Raw genomic sequence first — 22242 nt, forward strand, 5'->3', positions numbered from 1 at the left:
ACATTCTTTTTTTCATGCTCTGCTAGGATATGGGAATCCTAAGGATCAGTTTTACTAGTGAACAAAAAGACCTTGAAGGAAACAATTCTTCTCTAGACCCTTGTCACTAAGTCGCCTGCCCTATGGGCTATATGGATAAAATCCATAATCTCTTTAGCCTTCCTTTTCTTACTGTTGCACCTACAGAAATTTTTTTGCTGCACTTCAACTTCCTTGGCAAATTTTTTCTCCTCTTGGTTTCCTAAATGCATTCCTAGACACGCAAGTTATCTTTGTATTCCCCTCTATGTTGAATGTCCCTGCTACCACATTTTGTGTGCTTTCTTTTTGTGTTTGCACTCACTCAGGAGCTCCATGTTTATGTTTGCATGCCTTATGCGACACTTGATTAACAATTTTTATACTGCTTTAAATTCTCTTTTGCTCTGAAGAGCTTTTTTGTTGAAATATCCAGCCCTTTTGCTCTCCAAGGCAATTTTTAATGGTATCCTCAAAACAGATCCTGAACAGAAAAATATTGGGTCTTCTGAAGTTAAGGGTAATAATTCTGGAATTATTTCTTTCTCTCTTCTCTGTAGCTCATAAACTCCACAGCTTCACCTTCATGTTTGCTGTAACCAAGTCTGTCTTTGACCTTTACATTTTCAACCATTTCTTCCTTGTCCATGAGTAGCAGGCTCAGTAGAGCCTCTCTCCTAGTTGAGTCATTGATTGTCTGCAACAAGAAATTTCAGTACTTTACAAAATATTCTTAATAGCTGACAGAGTAAAATCACTGGACTTAGTAACTGTTTGGGTTTTTTTTATTTGACTTCAATTGTGACTTAAAACTTGTTCAAATCAAGTGACCTTGTATTGTAACCTAACATTCCAGGACTAAGATCTCACATATCTTGATTCCACTCATTGTTTTGGAGCTTTTGTTTAGGTTATCCTTTAACAAAATTTTTAGTGATGTTTTGCATATGCTATAAAAACAGTAAGACTGCAAAGCATTTCTTTTATACAACCATGGCTTATCAGAAGAGTCTCTGGCTAAAGCCCTCTAATCACAAAGTTTAAAATGTGTAGAGGTTATAAAAGTTCAGTTTACTTTTGGAGTATATAATGTTTTCCAATAAAATATTTATTTTCAGCTCCAGTTTTTTATTCTTTTTTCAGGCTGTCCAAGCAGTGGAAACATTTCTGAATGTAATACCTCATTTGGTGGTTTTCAAGGATGCATGCGACATATTTCCATTGGTAACAAAGCAGTGGATATGATCTCTATTCAGCAAAACGGTTTTGGCAATTTCAGTGATCTTCAGATAGACATATGTGGCATTAGAGACAGGTAAGAAAATAATGTTCACTCATTAATTTATTTATGTCTATTTTTGTTTTTAATAGTGATTTGATGACAAAGAACAGAAAACTTACAAAATGGCATGCTGTTTCTTTTGTAAGAATTCAGAAATCCAGAATAAATGCAAAATATGTAGCATATAGCAAATAGACTTCTTTCACTGCAAATAAAATTAACTTTGACTAAAATGATTTTATGTTTCTGACAAATTTAAACATCTTGCTTCATTTTCTAGTAATCTGCAGACACAAATCCCCTACTGCAACCTGTAGTCCCATCCACCCTTTAAAATACTATGTTTTTCACAAGTTACTGCTGTTTCCTATATTCTACCTCCCCAGAAACACAGTAGATAATATCCATCACAGTAATGAGCAATTGTCTTTTAGACCACGGTCAGAACTAATCTCACAACTTGCAATTAGTATCTATCTAAAAGAATTACATTACATTATCTAAAAGAAAGGCTAGTTGAAGTGTCCCTCCCCAAAAGGAAAGTTCCTCCCCAAAGAGGAAAGACTGTATACATTCTCAGAAATAGAAATGCTTGAAGGAAAGACATTGCTTGGCTTCAGTGTAGTAAAAGCAGAGGGGGTTGCAGAACAACACAAGCTGCTGAGAAGAGAGGGAGCAAACACACAGTCAGTAGAAGTACTATTCTGTAGACTCCAGAGAATGCAGTCACAGACACTTATGCTGTCTTTAATCCCACAGTGTTTTACTTGGACCCATGTGAAAGGCTGTACCCAAAGGACACAGCAGGCAGAGGGGAACTATGTACTTTTGAATAATTCTCCCTCACTTTCTATATTTCTAGTCCTCATAAAGTGTCTTTTGATTTCAAAAAGTCTGTCTTTTTAATTACAAGATTTTTCAAAAGTTATGTCTTTTGGTGAAAACACTGTAGGCAGAGATCTGCTTTAAGAAAACAGCCAGTTTCAGGATCAGTCACACAGCCTTACTTCTGTGACCTGCAATCTATTCCTAGAGACAACACAGTGTACAGCTATCCATGTTCTTATTTTGGAAACAGTCAAACATCTGCTCCTTTTAGATTAAAGATGGAAAAGGTACTAGCTATTTATCTAATTCTTCATAAAAGTTTTAGGAGAGAAAAGTCCAAGACAAGAATAAAAGTTCTGTCTACAATGTGATCCTTTCAATTGTGTTTGTAGTGTGTATTCTCACTAATATTTCTACACCTATCATACATTAAAAACATATGCAGTTCATATATATATGTGTATATATATATGTATCTAAAAATTGTGCTAATTTATCCCTTATTTATCCTATTTGCAATAGGCACTAAGTGTGATAGACATGTGCCAAAACACAGTTTGGCCTCAGTCAAAACTTTACTGTATGGCTTACTGGGGACTTATACTTGCCATGCCACATTCATTGATGTTTCTTTTTGCCTTTCTTTCATACTACTGCCTTTGATTTATCTTCTCACTTTTCAGTCATAACTCTCCTTCCTCTCCTCTTTGAAGGACCTCATGACACTTCCTTCCAGCTTCGACAGCACTGCATCACTGCTGGTTTTTGTCCTCTGGAATTGAATTTACTTCTATTACACTGCTTGTTTTCTTGCTTGTATGAAGACAAAAATCACAAAGAGAATCAGGTCAAAAGAATCTAATGTGAGAATCTGCATATTCTTTAGTCAAGCACATTAAAGGGTATCTAAGCAAGATTATGAGTAAATTATCACCCAATTGTCTCACAATATAATTGACACCAATTTCTGTCTGATTTACCATGAATTTTCCATTGTTCACAATAACTTTGGACCTCCTAAAATGCTCATCTCAGAGTTTCAGTTTAGAAGCCATTTCCTCATCCATGAACACAGCCATTTCTTACCTATGAAAGATGGTACATTTTTTTATGTAGCGATTCCAGCTATTTTCTGTGTTGATTGGCCATAAGATGTAAGTTTGTACATGTAGTTTTTAAAAAGATTGTAAGTATATAAATAAACAATAAATTATGTTTAAAGCCACTATGTAAATCTCAGTATATATAAATCCAGCATTATTTGGAGTATACAAGTGTCAGAACACTTAACTTTTACTACTTTCTCACACTTCATTTACTTGAGCTTATATTACTTTCATACTTCATCAATATTATGTGTGTTTTCTCAAGATCAGTGATACAAAAGGAAAAGCACCTTTTTATGGGAGATTTTTTTGTTGGTTGGTTTTGTTTTCTCTAATATTTTCTAATGTTAATTCATGTTTCTTCTTCTATATTGACCATTGTACTTTCTTGCATTGGCTCCCAATCTAAACAAAGATTTAGTTTTCAGTTCCTATCATGCTAAGCATATGTCTTCCTAATTTATCAAAATAGAAGTTTAATCCACTCATTTTTATATCTCATTATCCTCCTTGTATATTTTTTTTTTCAAAATAGACTGCTTTTAAAAATCCTGTCTGGTCTTGTTCTTGCTTCAGGGACTATTTCTTTCCCGGTTTCCTTGCACAGTCTCATTTAATTCAATATCTGCAGCTCATAGTTTGGAAAAAACTTTATGTCTCTCTTTATCAAATTAATTCTACATCTCACCATAAATTTTAGGTGATAAAGCACATATATTTGGCAAAATTAAAACTACTTACATGTTTTAAACAATATTTGATAGGCAGCTTGTATTATCCTGTGCACCACATTGTTTGAGAAAAAAATGCTTTCTTCCTACCATGATTTTTAAATCTCTTTGAATGCCCTAAGCTAATGAGTATTTGTGTTCCTGATAGTAAATATCTCCCTACAGGTGAGCAGAAACAAATCCCTTCTTTGTCTTGGAATCTTTATGCAAGTCTTTACATCTTCAGTTACAAATCATGAAGCATGGCCCAAATTCCGGAGTTATTGATGGCTTGTGTAATAGAAGTGATTGACACCTAAATGTAGTCCTTGTAGTGCATAAAAACAAATAAAATTTACTCTTTGCATAACAAACTGAATTTATATGCAATAGTAAATAAACTGAAAACAATTCTATTTAATTCATTCTTTGCCTCGCATATACACATTTAGCATATGAAGAAAATTCTTTATGGGATATAGAGTCTTCATGGAGAGATGTTTAGTTAATAATTAATTTTTCTGAATATAAATTATTAACTTTTTAATTCATTTTATACAAACAAATGCCTTACCATTTTCCTATTTTCAGTTTTCTCAGTCTGATAAAATTTCTAATTCCTTATCTTAGTCTTAAATTGTTATGACTATTTTCAGTCATCAGTCTTTCCGTGATCCCTCCATTAGGCATTTTATTACATGATAACTGTATATTGTTGTTTGCTCATATATCTCTTATGCATGCAAACAATTATCTTCATATATTTCTCCTTAATATCGTTTCTCTCAGCTCCTTTATCAATATATATTGGTTTAATAACTCCTAATTAGCTATAAACCATTCACAAAATCACTTTAAAGGACACAGTGTCATTTAAATGCCTTACAATGTTAGCATATTTATGCTAACTCTCTGAGGAGAGAGTACCAGATGTGTCTGTCCTAATTATATTGAGCCCTACACAGAAACATACAATTTCCTACCAGGAGCTCTTGGCTTTTTGTCCTGCCAGCAGCATACAAAAAACAGATTGAATGAGTTTATATCTTTAAAAAGAAAAAACCAAAAATAAAAATTACGATCACAGTTCTGAAATAATTTTTTTCACATTTTTGTTTTAATGAGCTGAAGAATGAAGAAATAATAGGCATTAAAATGCAGCAGTTATTTGTTTTTTAAAAAGGATATTTTAGCCATAATTTAGAACCAAGATAAAGAAATAGTATACAAAAAAGTGTGTCTAGTTGAAAATTGACATATAAAGTTCTTATTTTTCCCTTTCTTTATCACTATATTCATATTCTGGATCAGTATTCTCCTTTCAACATCAGTTTATAGTTATTAATAGGCTGCTGCCTTGGTTTAAAATATTATATTATTTTCGGAAGCCATACACTTAAAAGCATATTATCAAGAAATACATGGTAAATGTTTAATCAGCTGTTGCTTTTCTTATTTTAGCAGACATGGCGATGAACCCAAAAATTCAATTCTATAGATAAAGTATTAGAAATACTGTTTCAAATATGAGAAATATTCTTTAGAAAATTAGCATGTTCAAAGAAAGCTGTGTTCTAAATCTTACTTTGGAGTAGGGTCACAGGATATAATGTAATTTACATTGTCTTTGATGTAGCTGGTGGCTACTTTCCATTATACATTCTGAAGCAGAGGAAAGTTAATGTTAAAAGATTTAAATTTAACGTTAAAAGATTTAAATTATACTCAACTTGTTTTCACTTTCATTAATATTGGCTCAAGCATCATCAATTTCTTCTAAGCTTTTCATCTTGTGAACAATATTAGGAAGATTAATTAGTAGGAACAGGGAGTCAATACAAGTAAAGACCATGTAAAACACAATTTTGGATAATGTCTTTATCAAAAAGGCCTAAGACACAAAATGTGACTAAAATAAAAGCAGACCAGCTGTCAGTGAATGCACTGAAGGTCTTGAATGGCAGTTTTACTAGAGATTTGTATTTATAATAACTGATGATTAGAAAGAGAATTAGAGCGTTTACCTAAGAAACATTAGTATGCATATTTATGTAGTTCTGTCAAACAAAGTATTTAAAATCAAAATAATTGTAAGCCTCGTGCCTAAATTTTATCTTCAAGCTCCAAAACAGAATTCATTGAGACATATATCATCTGTTGACTAGTCTTAGGAATACATTTTTTGAGTGAGAGAATAGAAACAAGATTAGCTGTTTCACTGCCAAAAAAATGTCACAGATTTCCTTGAAAACAGGTGACATCTATCAGTTTACTTACTTTACCTATACTTCACCTGATACTTACATATTTTAACTCTCTTCTGTGAAAACCACTTATCCTTGTTTATAAACATGAAAGAAAGATAAAGTTCTTTGAGTGCCATGAGCAGTGAATGTGTAAAGACCCTGAATTATTCATATGGCAGATGTGTGAAATGCTGGACTTTCTGCAATCCTAATTTAATATTCTCCTAACATTTCATGGATGAATTAAAAGGTATTTTAAGATCCTGTGAATGTTAGTGGGCATGTTGGTTTTGTTAGGTTTTTTCCTGTGGCTAATGTAAACAGTGCAGTCATTTTACACTTTCTGAACTGTATCATACACATAAACCCAGTGCAGTTAGAACATTAACCAATTTCTAAGGTGAAAATCTACTTAATAATTGGTTAAAAGCTAGTGAATAATTTCTTGAAGTGTGCAAATCTATTTCAATATATTTTCAGCTGCATTTAAAAAAAAATTTTTGTTCATGTCACAATTATTTTATACTTTAGTATAGTGCTGCACTCCTAAACACTAAGAAGTTACAGGTAAATTATTTTCTCAGTCAACATTGTATACTTAGAAGAAAGTAATCAAAACTCTTCAGGATCTTGGTCATATTATCAGAATGGAAACCAGCTTTACAAGGAGATAGTTATGTTGGAACCGACATATTGAACATTTTCTAAGATAGAAAGTAAATAGGATTTTGGAATAAGAAGTAGATGTCAGGTGCTGTGGTTAGGTTTATTTGTTAGGTGATTTGTTTTATTATTATTTTTACAAGAACAGAAAGAAATCTTCTGTAATGTTGCTTTGTTTTGATACATGGTGTTGAAGAAATTCCAGTCATTGTAAAACTTGCCATTGAATTATCAACACATGAATCTTTAATTGGTTTATTAGTCTGTATTGAATTGTGACCAGTTGAATGGTAATAACAATTCTGTATCTTAAACCTTATTTCTGTTCTCACAAGCTTGTTACATAATTAAGATGTTTTTATAAGCAAAAGGAATGCCAGGGAAGAAATTATCTTAATTTTCTTTTCCTTACATTGGCATCCTTACTTATGACCTTGATGACTTCCTTCATATTATACTTCTTTTCCAGGATTTTGCTTTTCTTGCTAAGTACAATAGTAAGAAGTCAAAAGAATGAAAATGCACATTGTTTTTCATTTTAGGTGTTTGCCTAATTACTGTGAACATGGTGGTGAGTGCTCACAGTCCTGGAACACTTTCCACTGTAACTGTGCCAATACTGGTTACAAGGGAGCTACTTGTCACTACCGTAAGTCTGAGGTGTTTTCTGATTTCTGACGATACTTTTACTTCTGCTTGAGTTTCTTCACCACAAAACAAAACAAAAAGACAAAGCAAACCGAAGTAAAAACCATTTGAACTTAACATTCATAAAATGTTTTCAGACATAAAAATACTCATAATTTGGTTTGATGAAAGGCCTTGGGAACTCAAAAAAAGGTAACAAAAAATTGATTGAAAATTTAAGTGTTTTTCTTTTACATTTTTTGTATTTTATATAAGATAGCAATATCCTCTCTCATCCATATAACTCCAAATCCTGAATCAAAGTATCATTTATAAATATGGTAAATTCATCTGTATTCATCATAACAACTAATATTTATTATTTCTGAGCCAGTGGGACTACATGCATGTCCAAAGATAATCCTGTGCTAAACCTCAAACAGAAGTTTATATAGTTTGTTTGATCAGGAAGTAGATTAGAAGAAAATAAAATAAACACATTTTGAAAGCCTAATTGAATGTAACTTAGGTACACAGGAGATGCTTTACTTTGGTACTGCTATCAGCATGTTCTGGGAAGAATTAAAAATAAGTAAGCTGTTTTTCATTACATGCCTATAATAAGTAAAAATCCATAGAAATTTACTGTTTATTTTGTTAAGTTTTTTTTTTAATAAAAAGATTGTCCTAATCATCAAATAAAGAATTCTATACTTATATATTGTTTATATAAAATCTATACAATCTGTTTTGGCAGCTTTTACAAAAAGAATGTGTGGCCACCTAAATGGGATTCTTTGAGAAATCACTGATTTTAGAAGACTGTCTATTTAAATCTTGTTCATACAAAGACAACACCAACCATAAATAACAGTATTAAGAAAAACTATCTAAAACAGAAAATATGCCAATAGTAGCTTTTGAATACCATGTTGTACCCCACTGACGTCTGATGAGCCCAGAGTGAAGATGAAAGTTATTTGATTCATTGCAATTTGAAAAGTCACAAATTGAATCATTTCTATGAGGATAGAGGGAGGCTAGGGTTTCCTGATTATTAGGACTTAATGAGAAATGTAATAATATGAGTTACCGATATTTTTTTTATTGTCAAAAGTAATAATGAATAACTGAACTTTTGTAATTTCTAAATTTAGCTAAAAGAATTTACTGTCAGGAACCATGAAATTGCACTTGAAAATTGGAAAAATTGTTTATTATGGCTATTTCATAGAGTAAGTAAAATAAATGGTTTGTCTCTTTTTATAGTTGTTGCCATATAATGTCAGTAACCATCAGGCAAAAAAATAGAAAGATATCACTCTTTAAAATCATAATTTATTTAAAAAAAGTATAGCACTCATAACTACTTTTCATTATTAATCTAACAGCTCATTCTTTTTGGCAGAATTTTTTAAAGTTTTGATAACTGATAGAGTGCAGTTTAATTTTGAGATGAAAGATAAAAACATTATGACTGCTCAAAAGAAATATAATAATTAAAGAGAATTTAGATAAATGTGTCCAGCTGTGACATTACCATCATGTTTTCTGAGATCCAGTTATAGAGGTGGACTCATTCATCTCTTTTTTTGTCTCAGATATTTGATATATAAGAGGTATCACAGATTTTTTTTAGACCTAGACTGATGTAAAGTGTACATGACAGGGAACCAAGGAGCTGTCATTTTGTCTTTGCTAATTTCGTTCTTTTACTGAAATCTCTGACAAGTCACTTGCTTTTCCGTTTAAAATGGGAAGAAACGAAGAAGTGTGAAAGCCAAAAAATGCTTATCTTGTGCTTTACGTTGCAACAACAGCAGCAACAGAAATCGGTTTTGGTTGAGGTAGTTAATGGGGGTTTCCTCAAAATCAGATTACCAGGGTCTAAGTAATACCCTTGGCATTCTAGCATTTTTCAGCAATTTTTCAACTGTTTACTCCCCTATATTTTGTGTTTTTCTCTGAGATGTTTTGAGTTGGAAATACAGAATAAAATGCTTAAAAATGCACCATGTGGTCTCCACGATAAATAAAACCAAATATGCTTAACAATTTCTAATAAAGATATAGTTTTGATTGCATGAATTTTTCTTCATTCTTTAGCAGAGAACTAAATGTCAAGAGTCATGCACATTTTTTTTAATTCTCTGAATAAAATGTAAAATCATGCCATTACATTTGTGATGGAATATGTTCTTTTACAGCCATCTATGAGCAATCATGTGAAGCCTATAAGCACAGAGGGAACACTTCAGGCTTCTACAATATTGATTCAGATGGAAGTGGCCCCTTGGGACCATTTCTCGTATACTGCAATATGACAGGTGAGATGAGAAACTTCCTTAACTTACAGCTGTGACTGTATGCATGCTCATTATATTGAAACATGAGTTATCAAGTGAGAAGTCTCTGCAGTTTTTGAATTTAATGTAACCATGAACAACAAAATGAAGGTGACTACTTAGCTCAAGATATTGGGCAAATAATTAGGCATAAAAATTAGAATTATAACAGGATTCAGGCTGTGAGTGTTATGCTTTGCATAATGGGGCATGTGTTCCATATGGAGACAATGTCATACTTGTTCATTTTTGGGGAGCAGCTTTGTTTTCATTGAAGTTGCAACTTCTTGAGGATACTTACAAAAATGAGAATAAGTTATGTTTTATGAGAAATTTTCTGACTTTCTCCCATCGTCTTGAAAAATTTTAATTTAGATCTGGCCTTTATTGGAAGGAATATTGATATTAAATTTCATCTTTCAAGGTGATCTTTTAGAGAATACAAATGCAATTGTGAGATGCTTGCAGCTTCACCTTTGGACACCCTCTTGCCCTTCTGCAACCAGTTCTTTAAATCTGATAATGTTTATTACTAGAAGTTTTAGCTGTCAGAATCTGGTTTTGTTCTGCTTTTTAACACAGCAGTTGATGTTATCTTTGTATGGTATATAGTATATTGGTATATATCCTTTCAATGAAGCTTGAATTTAAATGGCTTTTTGAAATTTATTACTGCTGGATTTATGGCTGTCTCCTTTACTGTTTACTTAGCTGCTTTTATTTGAAATGCTTTCCAGCCAAAATGACTGGAACATTTTATTGTTTTGTTTGGCAAAAAAAATTATTTTTACACGGTTAGAGCTGTTTAAAAGAATGCATTAACAACCTAGATTTGAACTGGCTAGAGCTACATATGCCCTAAGTGTTGAGAACTTGACTTAGAAACCTTATAGTAAGATTTTGATGTTGACTTGAGCAATTTACCTAGCCTCACCATGTCAGCTCCTGACTTTGACTTCTACAGTGAACTGTGCTTGCTCACCATAAGCACATTTTAGATTGTCACAGGCTCTTAAAAAAAAAATATTCTAGTGTCCTGTGAGACTAAAAAGAGACCAAAGAATCATAGCAGAAAGATGACAATTTTTCTAAGTGGGTATAACTCTCCAAGGTACAGTGTAGTGTCTGATTTATCCTTGTGTGTCCATGAACAGCTGTTCCTGTTTTCCTCAATCACTCTTTATTCACCACATTAAGCAAACATTATTGATCAGTTCTTCATCTCAAGATGCATTCTGACAGGATGAATCCTCTATATTTGTTTTGTTCCCAGTTTCCTCATGACTGGTATTCCCTTTTCCCACCAGAGGCAGGGAAGGCAGATGCCCACATTTCTTACTGCAGTACCTTGTCTTTGACATTCATGGGGCTCTATTTTCAGGCAGCTGGGAGGGAGGTGCCATTTCCTTTTTATTTGTGGAGGTCAGTTTCAGAATCAAAAGCCTACAGTACACACTGCCAATTTAAATGCTACAAACTTTGCTGTTATCTGTTTTTCTTTTTTTGGGTAATTTTGTGAGTGTGATGAGTTGAATATCCAAAGTGCTTGTCTTCATTTTTATGTTCAGTGTAATGTTTAGATGTATTTCTGTCTGTATGTATATCCATCTACAAAAAAACCAACGCAAAATTATAGAAAACAGCACCCAAAACAAAGGAACCAAAATTTAAATTCACATTTCTTGCTGTCTGTTTCTTGACAGTCTAATTATGTCCTTAATAAAATTTTATAATTAGATAAAAAATATTTTGTTTAGATTTTCTGACTGTTATCCTAAGTGACCATCATTCTTTCCTCTTTATGGATATTTTTATATGGTCCATCATATGTGGCCTGAAGGCAGCTGATGATATGAAATATAGGTCTAGTAGTTAGAATACTGCTATTAGAGTGTCTGAAATATTATACCAATACTAAAATTTAGGAAAAAAAATAAGATTTCTCATGGTTTGGTTTTTGGTTTTTTTTTTTCCAAATTATGCTGGCCATAAATGTGACCATGAATCTGAACTTGACTGTCCCAGATGGGCTTTAACTGGAAGCCTTCCCACCCCTATCTTGAAAGGGGTTTTGCTCAGGAAAGTGAGAGTTACAGGTTTTGAAAGTGAGCTGAAACAGAATAAGCTCATTTTTAACCTATTCACAGGTGAAGAGTCTTGGCAAAAATACAAAATAGAAGAATGATACAAGCCTTCACCATGACTACTGTTATCTTGAAGTTTGGGTGATTTCATCATACATGCTCTTTCCCTCACTAACTTACACAACACTCTGCTTCTTTTTACTTTTCACATGTGTTTTGAAAGATGCAACGTGGACAATTATGCAGCATAACAGCACCAATCTAACCAGAGTTAAAAGTGCTAATCGAGAGAACCCACACACTGTGTTTTTCAAGTATTCTGCCAGCCTAGACCAGCTTCAGGCTACAATAAACCTGGCAGATCACTGTGAACAGGAGCTTGCTTACTACTGCAAAAAGTCAAGGCTTTTAGATAAGTCAGGTAAGTAAAGCAGACAAACCTTATTATGTTGCATCATGGCTTTTATTTTGCTGGCTACTAAAGTTATTTATTTCTATCAAGGCTGTGGTGTTTTGATGCTATGGAGTTTGAACTACTTCAAATATTGAATTCTCAGATTACTGTAAGTTGCCAAGAGATTTTTGAACCAGGAAAATGCAAATGTCGATTTATAATTATTTTCTTTCAGAGAATTAAATTCACAAGTTAATTGCTCTCATAAGACTTTTAAATTAACAGAGATTGCTATTAAGATCCTGTCTTGTTTGGTCTTCCAATAATTTTTTAATTTTTAAAAAGGAATTAAATTATTACTGAAGAAATAGTTTCCTAAAAGAGCACAAATTAGTGCGTAAGATACCAGCAGAAGTTAATGTGTGCACTTAATGTGCATATTGTGAGTACTTGACAAAACACATCAATAACATTGAATTTCCACTATCCAGTATACGCACTCTTAGAAAGCTCAGTAGTTAAAATGTGGATGATTGACAAAATTATAATTGCCTTAAGAAATAAGGCAATTATAAGAAAAGTCTGATATACTTAAAGAAAAGTGAAGTTATGCAGTCTATTTAAATTTTACCTGTTACTGATGCAGAGATGGTGTTAAAAGACTTTACTCTGAACACCTAAGCACTCTAAATAATGTGGAGGTAAAATCTTCATTGTTTACTTTTTTTTAAAAAACTTAGTGAAGTTTTTTGGCTTGTGCACTAGAAACTCTTAAGATGCTAAGAATTGATTCCTTGGCATTTTTTCCTGCTAAGCAGAGAGAACGCCTCTGCGTGAAGCCCTCTCTGGTTCTGTGTCTAAGCTCCTTCCTTATACATTCTTTCTCCTTAATTATGGCATGGATATCTCTGGGCTTCTTAGGCTGGTGTTTGCTCTTAGAAGAATATCTGTTTGAAAACACCTCCACAGCAAAAAAACGTGAACCTGCTGCTTAAGGTGTCCCGATGAACCTTCTTTTTACTGTGGGCTCCAAATTAAAGCTATGTTTAGATGTTCAAAAGCCTGGTTTGCCTCAAGCATTTTAAAGACTAGTTGTTCTTTGTCCAGGGAGTTTGCATGTACATGTGCTAAAATAATTCACTATCTATATTGTTATGCTGTTTATACTGCATATAGCTGCATATTTATAATATGCACATAGATGTGCATATTAATTTTGTGCATAAAAATTAATGTTTTAAAAGTGTGCAATCAGTTGTGATAAGTAATTTAAAATTTAGTTTTGAATGCTAAGAATAAATAGATGTGGAAGAGACCAATATGAGACTTCTACAAATTTTCAAAAATAACTCTTTTTTAAAACACAGTTGAATCACTCTCATTTCTGCTGTTTACAATCTTCTCTAGGTATGCCTGAGAAATAGAAAATTTGATGATGGTTACATAATATATTTTTTGGAACATAAAATCCACCTAGTAAATCTTAACTTGACTGTATTTTAGGAATGCATTGTATTCAATCAGCCTGGATAGCATTTGCAAATGATCTCATTAAAGAATTCTATTTATGTGATCATTATGAAGAAATCTCTAACCATTTTAATTAATGACTTTATTTTGCCTAGACAATACTTTCTGCCAAGGCAGTGAAAAAAATCCCGGCTAATCGGTATGAACTTGCAGCATTTCAGTGAATACTCTCTCCTCACCCTGCTGTATGAGCAAATAACTGAGACCAGCTTTTAAACATACTCCAATGTCCCTAGTGAAACTTTGGGAATGCTAATTCATGACTACAGTATAAACCTAAGGCATGCTGTTAAAGCAGCAGAAATATTCTGCTTTTTACAGTTTTAGTTGCTAGAACCTTTTTAAAGTGTTGTCTAATAAATTATTTATACATGGTCTCTGGGTTTTCTTCCTCCTGTGATGGTTTGCAAACGCAAACACTGATATTGGACATTGATGCCATTATGCAAGCTTGACTTTTCAAAAAACTGCTCACACTGTTTTTTGGCCTGCTGGGCTGACAGTTGTGTGGTAATGAATGCAGTCAATATGTTCACGATCTGAAAGATTGTCAGTGTAACAGAGGTCTTATCTAACCGTGAGGTTTAATAAGCAGTGGCGCTTGTAAGCAAAGTTGAGAGTGGAATAAATTTCAGCTTCTTCATGGGGGCCAGGTGCTGAAAATGGAGCTCCAGCAGAAGCAAAAAAAAAGTGCATCTATAAAAACTTCTATAGTTTAACAGTACTCGATTTCTTCTTGTGCCTTGACTTTCATGTATCCATCTCCCTTCTTCCATCTCATTTGAGTTGGTTTATCTTTATGCTTCATATCATTTCGCTATCGTGTGTTCTGTAGATATTTCTTCTGTTGCTATACTTGCTTGGCAATATCTTTTAGCTTATTCTGCAGTACTGTGACATTAAAGAAACTATGTTTTATCATTTTGCTACAAACAATGCTGACTGGATGCACCACAGAGAGATGTGATAGTCCTGGGCAACATCACTTCTGCTCATCAGATATATCAATTTACTTATGGGACCACCATTAACATGATTTCTGTTGTCTCTGAGTATATAAATTCTGAATCTGCTGTCCATGACTGAACAGCTGTCTTTGAGCATTTCTGATTAACACTGCTACTCAGCTACTCAAAGCTCATCACAAATATGGGTAGTAGTACTCTGTGGTACTCTTGGTAGTGGGATGAGGCCATTTCTGTGACTTCCCTCATTTCTGGTGTTTCCGACATCTGAAATTGATCTTTACTAGGGAATATAAACTATCCTGATTTTTAGGATGATTATGTCTCTGCTTTCATGGACCATTTTAAAATGAATTATATAAATTGACTGCTTAAGATTAATTATTCTAATATCATGGCTGGCTGAACTAGGTACTGTAAGTTCCCTTTTGTACTAATGCAAGCAAAAATCTGTGACAATCACTTAATATATGATAATGAAGTATTAAAATTAATAATTACTTAGTAAGTAAAGATGGAAATTTTTTTTTTCCTGGTCTTTTAAAGAGTTTAGATTTGAGCAGGGTTTTTTGTCTTCTTAAACTTTTGGAAAATTATTTGGATGGGAAAGCTGGGAAAAGTAGGAGACAAGACTGGGTACTGATTTTCTCTAATCTTTTTAGATGGGATGCCACTGAGCTGGTGGATTGGAAGAACCAATGAAACTCATACTTACTGGGGAGGTTCCTTGCCTGCTGTACAAAAATGTGCTTGTGGACTGGAGGGAAGCTGCATTGATTCCCAGCATTACTGCAACTGTGATGCGGACAGGGATGAATGGTGACTTTTTACTGTTCATTATTCACAATACTTTTTTGTTAGAAGTAAATAAAGAAAATACACAGGCCTTAGCACATTTATAATACCAAGGCAAATCTAAGTTGCCATAGTGTCATCTGATCCTTTGCTATAGAACATAATTTTCCACAAAATTATTGCTATGTACATTAAGTATTATTGCTAATTCTTTCACTCTGATTTTTGGGTAAGATTTAATTTGGCAGATACTTTCTAGTCTTTAGTATATTGCATGTTATAAATTAAGGCAATAGTTCTTTAGTACAACTTCAGTTAGTTTTAGACTACTGAATGTAATTAAATTTAAAATAAAACATTCTGTGAAAAAAGTTTAATTTTTAGCATAATTTATAGCTACACTTTCAGGTTTAGACTTTTTACATCCTTTTTTTTTCCATCTACAACATAGATAAAGAAAATGAATACGCTTGCTATCAGTGAAGCAAAGCACTCATATGAAGCCCTATTCAAAGAGAATAAATGGATTTCTAGGATGTACATCTGGATTTCTAGGATGTACATCTTCCACTTGTGCCTAAAATTCTCTAGTGTCATTTACCATAATTTTCAAATAAATAATATAATGAATGAGTTCTTGTCACAGTGTCAGATCTGAACCCGACTTTTCATATAGCAGGATCAGATACAACTTTCTCAATAACAGCTCCAAAGCAGCATAGGGTTTGATAAAGCAGAGGGACTTTTCAAATGAAAGCTCTTATGTTAAAGAAACTTTTATGGCCTTAAAGTTATGAAGTCCATTTAACTTAAATAAATGAAGTTCAGTGAGTACATTAATGTATGCATTTAAAAAAATGCATCAACATCTATTTTTTTGGAAGTGGGAAAATGCAAAGATACTTAGGAACATCTTGATGTATGCAAAATCAAGCAATACATAATTTTTTTCTTCTGAAGGTCCACCCTTCTTTTAAAGGAGTGACTAGTGAGTTGGTTGGAAAATGTTTGTTCCCTCAACATGAGCAAGGAATTCAGCAGGCACAGAAATGAAAATACAAGAAAGAGTTAATCGAAGAACAATTCTTCACAAGCTTTAAAGATTTCTGGAGGAAAGAATTTCCTCTTGCAGGGTGATATCTGCAACATTTATTCTAATAAAGAGATTAAAGAAACACATATAACATTAAGAATCTCCCTATATTATGCTGTATTAAAATAAAAACAATATTAATTTCTAACACAAAAATAAGGTATTAAAAGATGAATGCATTTTGAGAAAAAAATAGCACCATTTCTCAGACATGTAAAATATTCTTGCTCAGTTTTGTCATGCATTCAATCCATGCTTAAATATATAGGTCAATTTTTAATGGTAATATATTTGTAAATACAGTAGATGAGAGAATTACATGCATGTCTTCACATGCACATCTACTTCCAGTAAGTTGCTTAGATGTTTATGAGTGTATTAAATTGAAAGTATAATGACTCTGGGTTTGTATTTCTGTTTGTATCCACTTTGGACACTTTTAAGTAGAGATTCTTCCAGTGACTACAGTGTTACAATGTTATGTGTACACTAATTTTGGTACTCGTGATTAGTGTTGTATTTGGTTTCCCTAGAGACTACTGTTTTGGATCAGTTGACTAGATACTATTCACTGAGTGGAAAAAGTAGGCAGAAGCTATGCTTGTTTGAGGTGCATTTTGAGCACAGAGAACTAGTTACACACCATGGTTTTGAAACACTGGTTTGACAGTCTGCTTTTATACTGAATCTATCTTATTTCATGCGTTGGACATAGATTAAATTCTAAACCCCTTACTTGACTACTCAAAAGCTTTAAGTCTGTAGAACTCTCGAACACAAAGATTTAAACAAAAAATCTGGTCCTAAAAATTAAAAAACTGAACATCCTCTCCATGGAAGATAATTTCTATTTAGTTTCCTTTTGTTTACAGCATCATTTTACTGAAGCAAACACTTCTGGTGTTTTGAGGGATTTTCTTTTAGTTCTAAATTATCTAGCAATATCTCACCTCATGAAAAATTAACATTTTAAAAAAACCCATGTTTTGCATTCCTCAGTTAAAAAAAATAGTTTGCTAAAAAACTGTCAATTTGTTTGCACTGCGCTCCAAAATAGATAAACAGAAATTGTATCAAGAAGAAGGATGATGATGATGATAGGAAAAGGAGAGGGGAGAGGAGAAAAAAGTGACTAATTTTACTCAGCATGAAGAGTTTCTGCTATTTATTCTGAACTATTTACTATGCTTTTAAAGGGAAGATTCAACTGTGAATGGACTGAAAGCAGAGATTAAATTTTCCAGAATAGTCATGAGTAACTGAGCATTTCCATGGATTTAGGGAAAGGAATTTTAGGGCCAAAACTGGTGCTTATGAAATTTAAAAACTCAGTTCTGGCACTAAGTCAACAAAGATTTTAAACAAGGAACTAGGTCTAATATTACAAGTACTAGATATATGCTCAGAGTGCAAAGTTGAATATTTTCTTTTTTGTGTGTTTCATATTTGTACCATATACTGTTTTTCCTATAGTCAGCATGACTTTATATTTTTCTATTTTATTTTCTTTTAACTTTTGTCAAGGTAGGACAAAAAAAGTTGACTTACTTGAAAGTTATACTAAGCCATGAAATATTTCATATTAGTGACTGAGTCAATTACAGAAACAGGATGTCCTCAGCAACATAAAATTCATTTTCAAATTTGGATTGAGCAAATTCATTGACTTAGGCAGCCAGTTAGATGCCCATTTATTCAAGACGACTTTTCTCACGCTTGTTTTATGGTCACAACCATAAAACTATCCACTTCCAATGAAATTATTTTAGTTCTGTCAAATGAAGCCAATATCAACTCCAAAGCCTATGTTTATATTTACAGTTTTTTGTATCACACATATACACACAAACAAATTTAGGCAGCCTCTTTCTTTGTTTTAAGTTTCTTTCCTTTTCCTCAGGAATGTCTCAATGATAATGAAATATTTATTGGAAACAGTTAGGAGAGCTGTGGCTTTCATTTTACCTTTTCAGGACAAATGATACTGGCTTCCTCTCCTACAAGGACCATCTACCAGTAACTGAAATCGTGATCACAGATACTGACAGACCAAACTCGGAAGCTGCTTACAAACTGGGGCCTTTGCTTTGCCGTGGTGATAGTAAGTAACTACTAAAGTGTTTCGCTAAAACAGTGGTGCATTTTTTCTGCAATAACTTTTACATATTATTTGTTATAAGCCTAAGAAGATTTCTCTAAAAATCTCATCCAGTTCTTTTTGAAATTAGAAAAAACCCACCATAATCCAGTGCAAACCATCGAAATCAGAAAAATTTATTTTTCATTATACATATCAGTAGTGAAAAGAAAAAGTGTTATAATAGTTTTAAAACAGGTATTTTGGTTTACCCAACTGGAATTAAATTATGACTAAATCATTACATGAGTAATGAGTTACATGAGTTTGTAGCTGGTTACCATGTCTTAGGGACATACCATTCACTAGCTACATATGCATCCATCACAAAACATTACATGTATTATCTCCTCTGAATTTTTATGTATCTAGGAAAGCTATACTGTAGGATAGTAATTCAGTGTATGCAATATCTACATGGAAATTTTCAACTACATGTAAGAATTTAAATTTTACTAATTTAATAATAATTCTAGATTTACATTCTGAATACATATATGTAGTAACCAGAATAATATGTTTGTGCAAAATGACACCTTTTTGAAGATTTGTGATGATACTTCTGTTTTTAATAATTTCCCTATTCAATGGAAGAGAGAACATGTTTGGCTTATGTTCAATAGTAAAGTAATACACAAAATTCTATGTCTAATGCTGTTTGTAATCAAAAATTAGGAATTAGGAAAAGAAATGCTATAAACAACCCCAGCTGAAGAGCTGGATGGGCCATATTTGATGTTCAGTTAAGTTATTACAATATTACAGATAGGTTAATTTCCTTAAATCACATTATCTTATGAGTTTTCATGAACTTACCTGTTATATTTAATATGTGATAGATACAGTATTTAGAAATATTTTATTCTTCATGTGATTTTCCTCCTTCGTCATATGATGTTGCGTTTGGTTTTCAAGTAAAGTATTGATTTATACTTTTAAGCTCACTCAGTAAAGCACATAGATTAAAAAAATGTACTATGTACTTATTAGCATTTATTATGTATGTATTAGTATGTATTTATTTTTGTGTCATCTCTGTCTTGTCAGAGTAATTATGCCTGGAAGATTTGTTAACAGATGTGTTTCAGCACTGCATTCTAGTTTTTTTATGAAAATGCATAAGATTTAAAAATCCCACTGGGTTCTTTCACTTTGCTAGTCTGACATCTGATTGTGAACTGATCGTTTGTCCTACATATCACAATACTATGAAATAGTATTATGGTATAATTCAGCGTGATAGGAACTACAGAGGTTTTCTGCTTTTAGCAGGATTAGCCATGAGTTGAGATCACCAGTCTCTCAGGGCTTTGTCAAACTGGTGTTTGAAGCACCCAAGGATGGAGCCTACACTGCTTCTCTGGGCAGCTTCTACCGCTGTCCTCAGTGAGAATTTCTTTTTACTTTTATTAAGCCTGAAACTCTGTGCTTTCACCATAACCACTATCTTTGATACTCACCCCTTACACCAATGCAAAGACCCTGTATCTGTCTCTTTTATGATTTCTCCTTAGGTTTTGGAATCTGCTATCAGGTTCCCCAGCAAACCTTTTCCTTCCCCAGGCTGAAGCAGCCCCGTTCCTCATCCCTGAAGGGCAGGACAACTGCTCCAGACCTGAACATTCTGGTGGCCTCCATAATCTTGTTCCTGTTTATTAATGTTTTTCTTTGCTAGAGGAAAGGAAATCGGAAGCACAATGCAGGTGTTCTCTTACAAATGTCAAATAGAGGGATGTAACCAACTCCCTCAGTTGACCGGCCATGCTCACTCAGCCTGTGATGCAGCAGACCTCCATTGTGGCCACAGACAGTGAAACCAGTGACAAAGACATCAATGAAACAGAAACACTTAGAGCTTGTGTAGTTCTAATTACTGGAGGGAAGAATTTGAATTCCACTACTTACCAAGTTCCCAACTATTATTAATTACATAACCTGACCTCAGACATGACAGATCTTAAAACATGGAAGTCAACTAGCTTCCTTGGAGTAATCTCTAAAACATACAGACAGTTTTGACACCCATTGACTTCCCTGACTTCATTTGATGTTTGCTTAGTCTGGGTGATTGAATTGCTGCAATATTTCACACTAATGATGAATGATGACAGTATTTCTAGACAAGGCTGTGATAGAGAATTCTAAAATATCATGAGAACAAACACAAGAACTCAGTCTGAATATCAGAGAAATATCCTTGCAGTGTCATACAACATTATAGCATTTGACTTCAAAAAGAAGCAATTTTGAACTGAAACAAGCTCAGTGAAAAGATTTCAGAATATAACAGTTCATGGTCATAATACAACAAAAACCTTGGAATAAGAACATTGATTTTGATTGTTAAATAATGGAATTTTTCTCAGTCTTTTACATCATAATGACAGCATGATAAGACATGTATTTAATGAGGTAAGAACTAAAATTTGAGAAAACAAAGCAATTTCTGAAGGAAAATAATTGTAATAAATTTTGACATAAACCCAAGTGTTAAGAAAACCACAAATTCTATGCATGTATATCATAAAATATATCAATACAAGTTATTATATAATTTGGGACATGTTATATATATATTTAGTATTTTGTTATGTATAATATACTATATATTGCCCATATTATGAAATTATCATACAAATATTTTATAGCATGATATATGATGGTGTCCAGTGAAGGGCAGTGTGGCGATGAAGGGCATAGAGGGTAAGTCACATAAGGAGAGGATGAGCAAGCTGGGGATGTTTAGCCTAGAGAAAAGGAGGCTCAGGAGAGACCTTGTCATTCTCTGCAACCACCTGCAAGAAGGTTGTAGCCAGGTGGGGATTGGCCTCTTCTCCCAGGCAGCCAGCAACAGGACAAAAGGACATGGTATCCAGCTGCACCAGAGGACATTCAGGTTGTACATCAGGGGAATTTCTTCATAGAAAGGGTTGTTAAGCATTGGAGTGAGTTGCTCAGGGAGGCTGTGGAGTCATCATCCCTGAAGGTGTCTAAGGGAAGAGTGGACGGCTCACTCAGTGCTATGGTCTAGTTGACAAGGTGGTGACCAGTCAAAAGTTGGACTTGATGATCACAGAGATCTTCTGCAATGTAATTGATTCTGTGATCTAACCTACATAGGAAATTTTACATATATATATATATATGTGTGTTTGTGTGTGTGTGTGTGTGTGTGTGTGTGTGTAATATGTAGACTGTATTGAAATATATTAATATAATTCTTCATATATAATATATGTTATAATAAATACTGAGTACAGGATGTAATAGATTTTCTTCCAATCGTCATTGTGCATCAGCAGTGGATTTTATAATGAACATTTTCTTTGGTATTCAGTTTTACAGTTAACATAAATAGCTATGACTTGCAGTAATTTCTGAGTTCTACATATTAATTTTCACTAGACAAAATTTCAAAA

The 22242-nt window shown here is 33.2% G+C and overlaps 1 protein-coding gene across 1 annotated transcript in view; it reads left to right on the forward strand.

Annotated features, from left to right (window-relative positions):
• LOC120512088 (contactin-associated protein-like 4) overlaps positions 1–22242 on the forward strand; it is a 199951-nt gene that overhangs the window by 143921 nt on the left and 33788 nt on the right. Inside the window, exons 10-15 of the mRNA XM_039730013.1 lie at positions 1162–1333; positions 7396–7502; positions 9688–9807; positions 12133–12330; positions 15461–15617; positions 18660–18787. Of these exons, the coding sequence (XP_039585947.1) occupies positions 1162–1333; positions 7396–7502; positions 9688–9807; positions 12133–12330; positions 15461–15617; positions 18660–18787 (882 nt within the window). The remainder of the gene's footprint in view (positions 1–1161; positions 1334–7395; positions 7503–9687; positions 9808–12132; positions 12331–15460; positions 15618–18659; positions 18788–22242) is intronic.

Source organism: Passer montanus, unplaced genomic scaffold (assembly GCF_014805655.1).
Source record: "Passer montanus isolate IOZ18808 unplaced genomic scaffold, ASM1480565v1 scaffold7, whole genome shotgun sequence".
Lineage (NCBI taxonomy): Eukaryota > Metazoa > Chordata > Aves > Passeriformes > Passeridae > Passer > Passer montanus.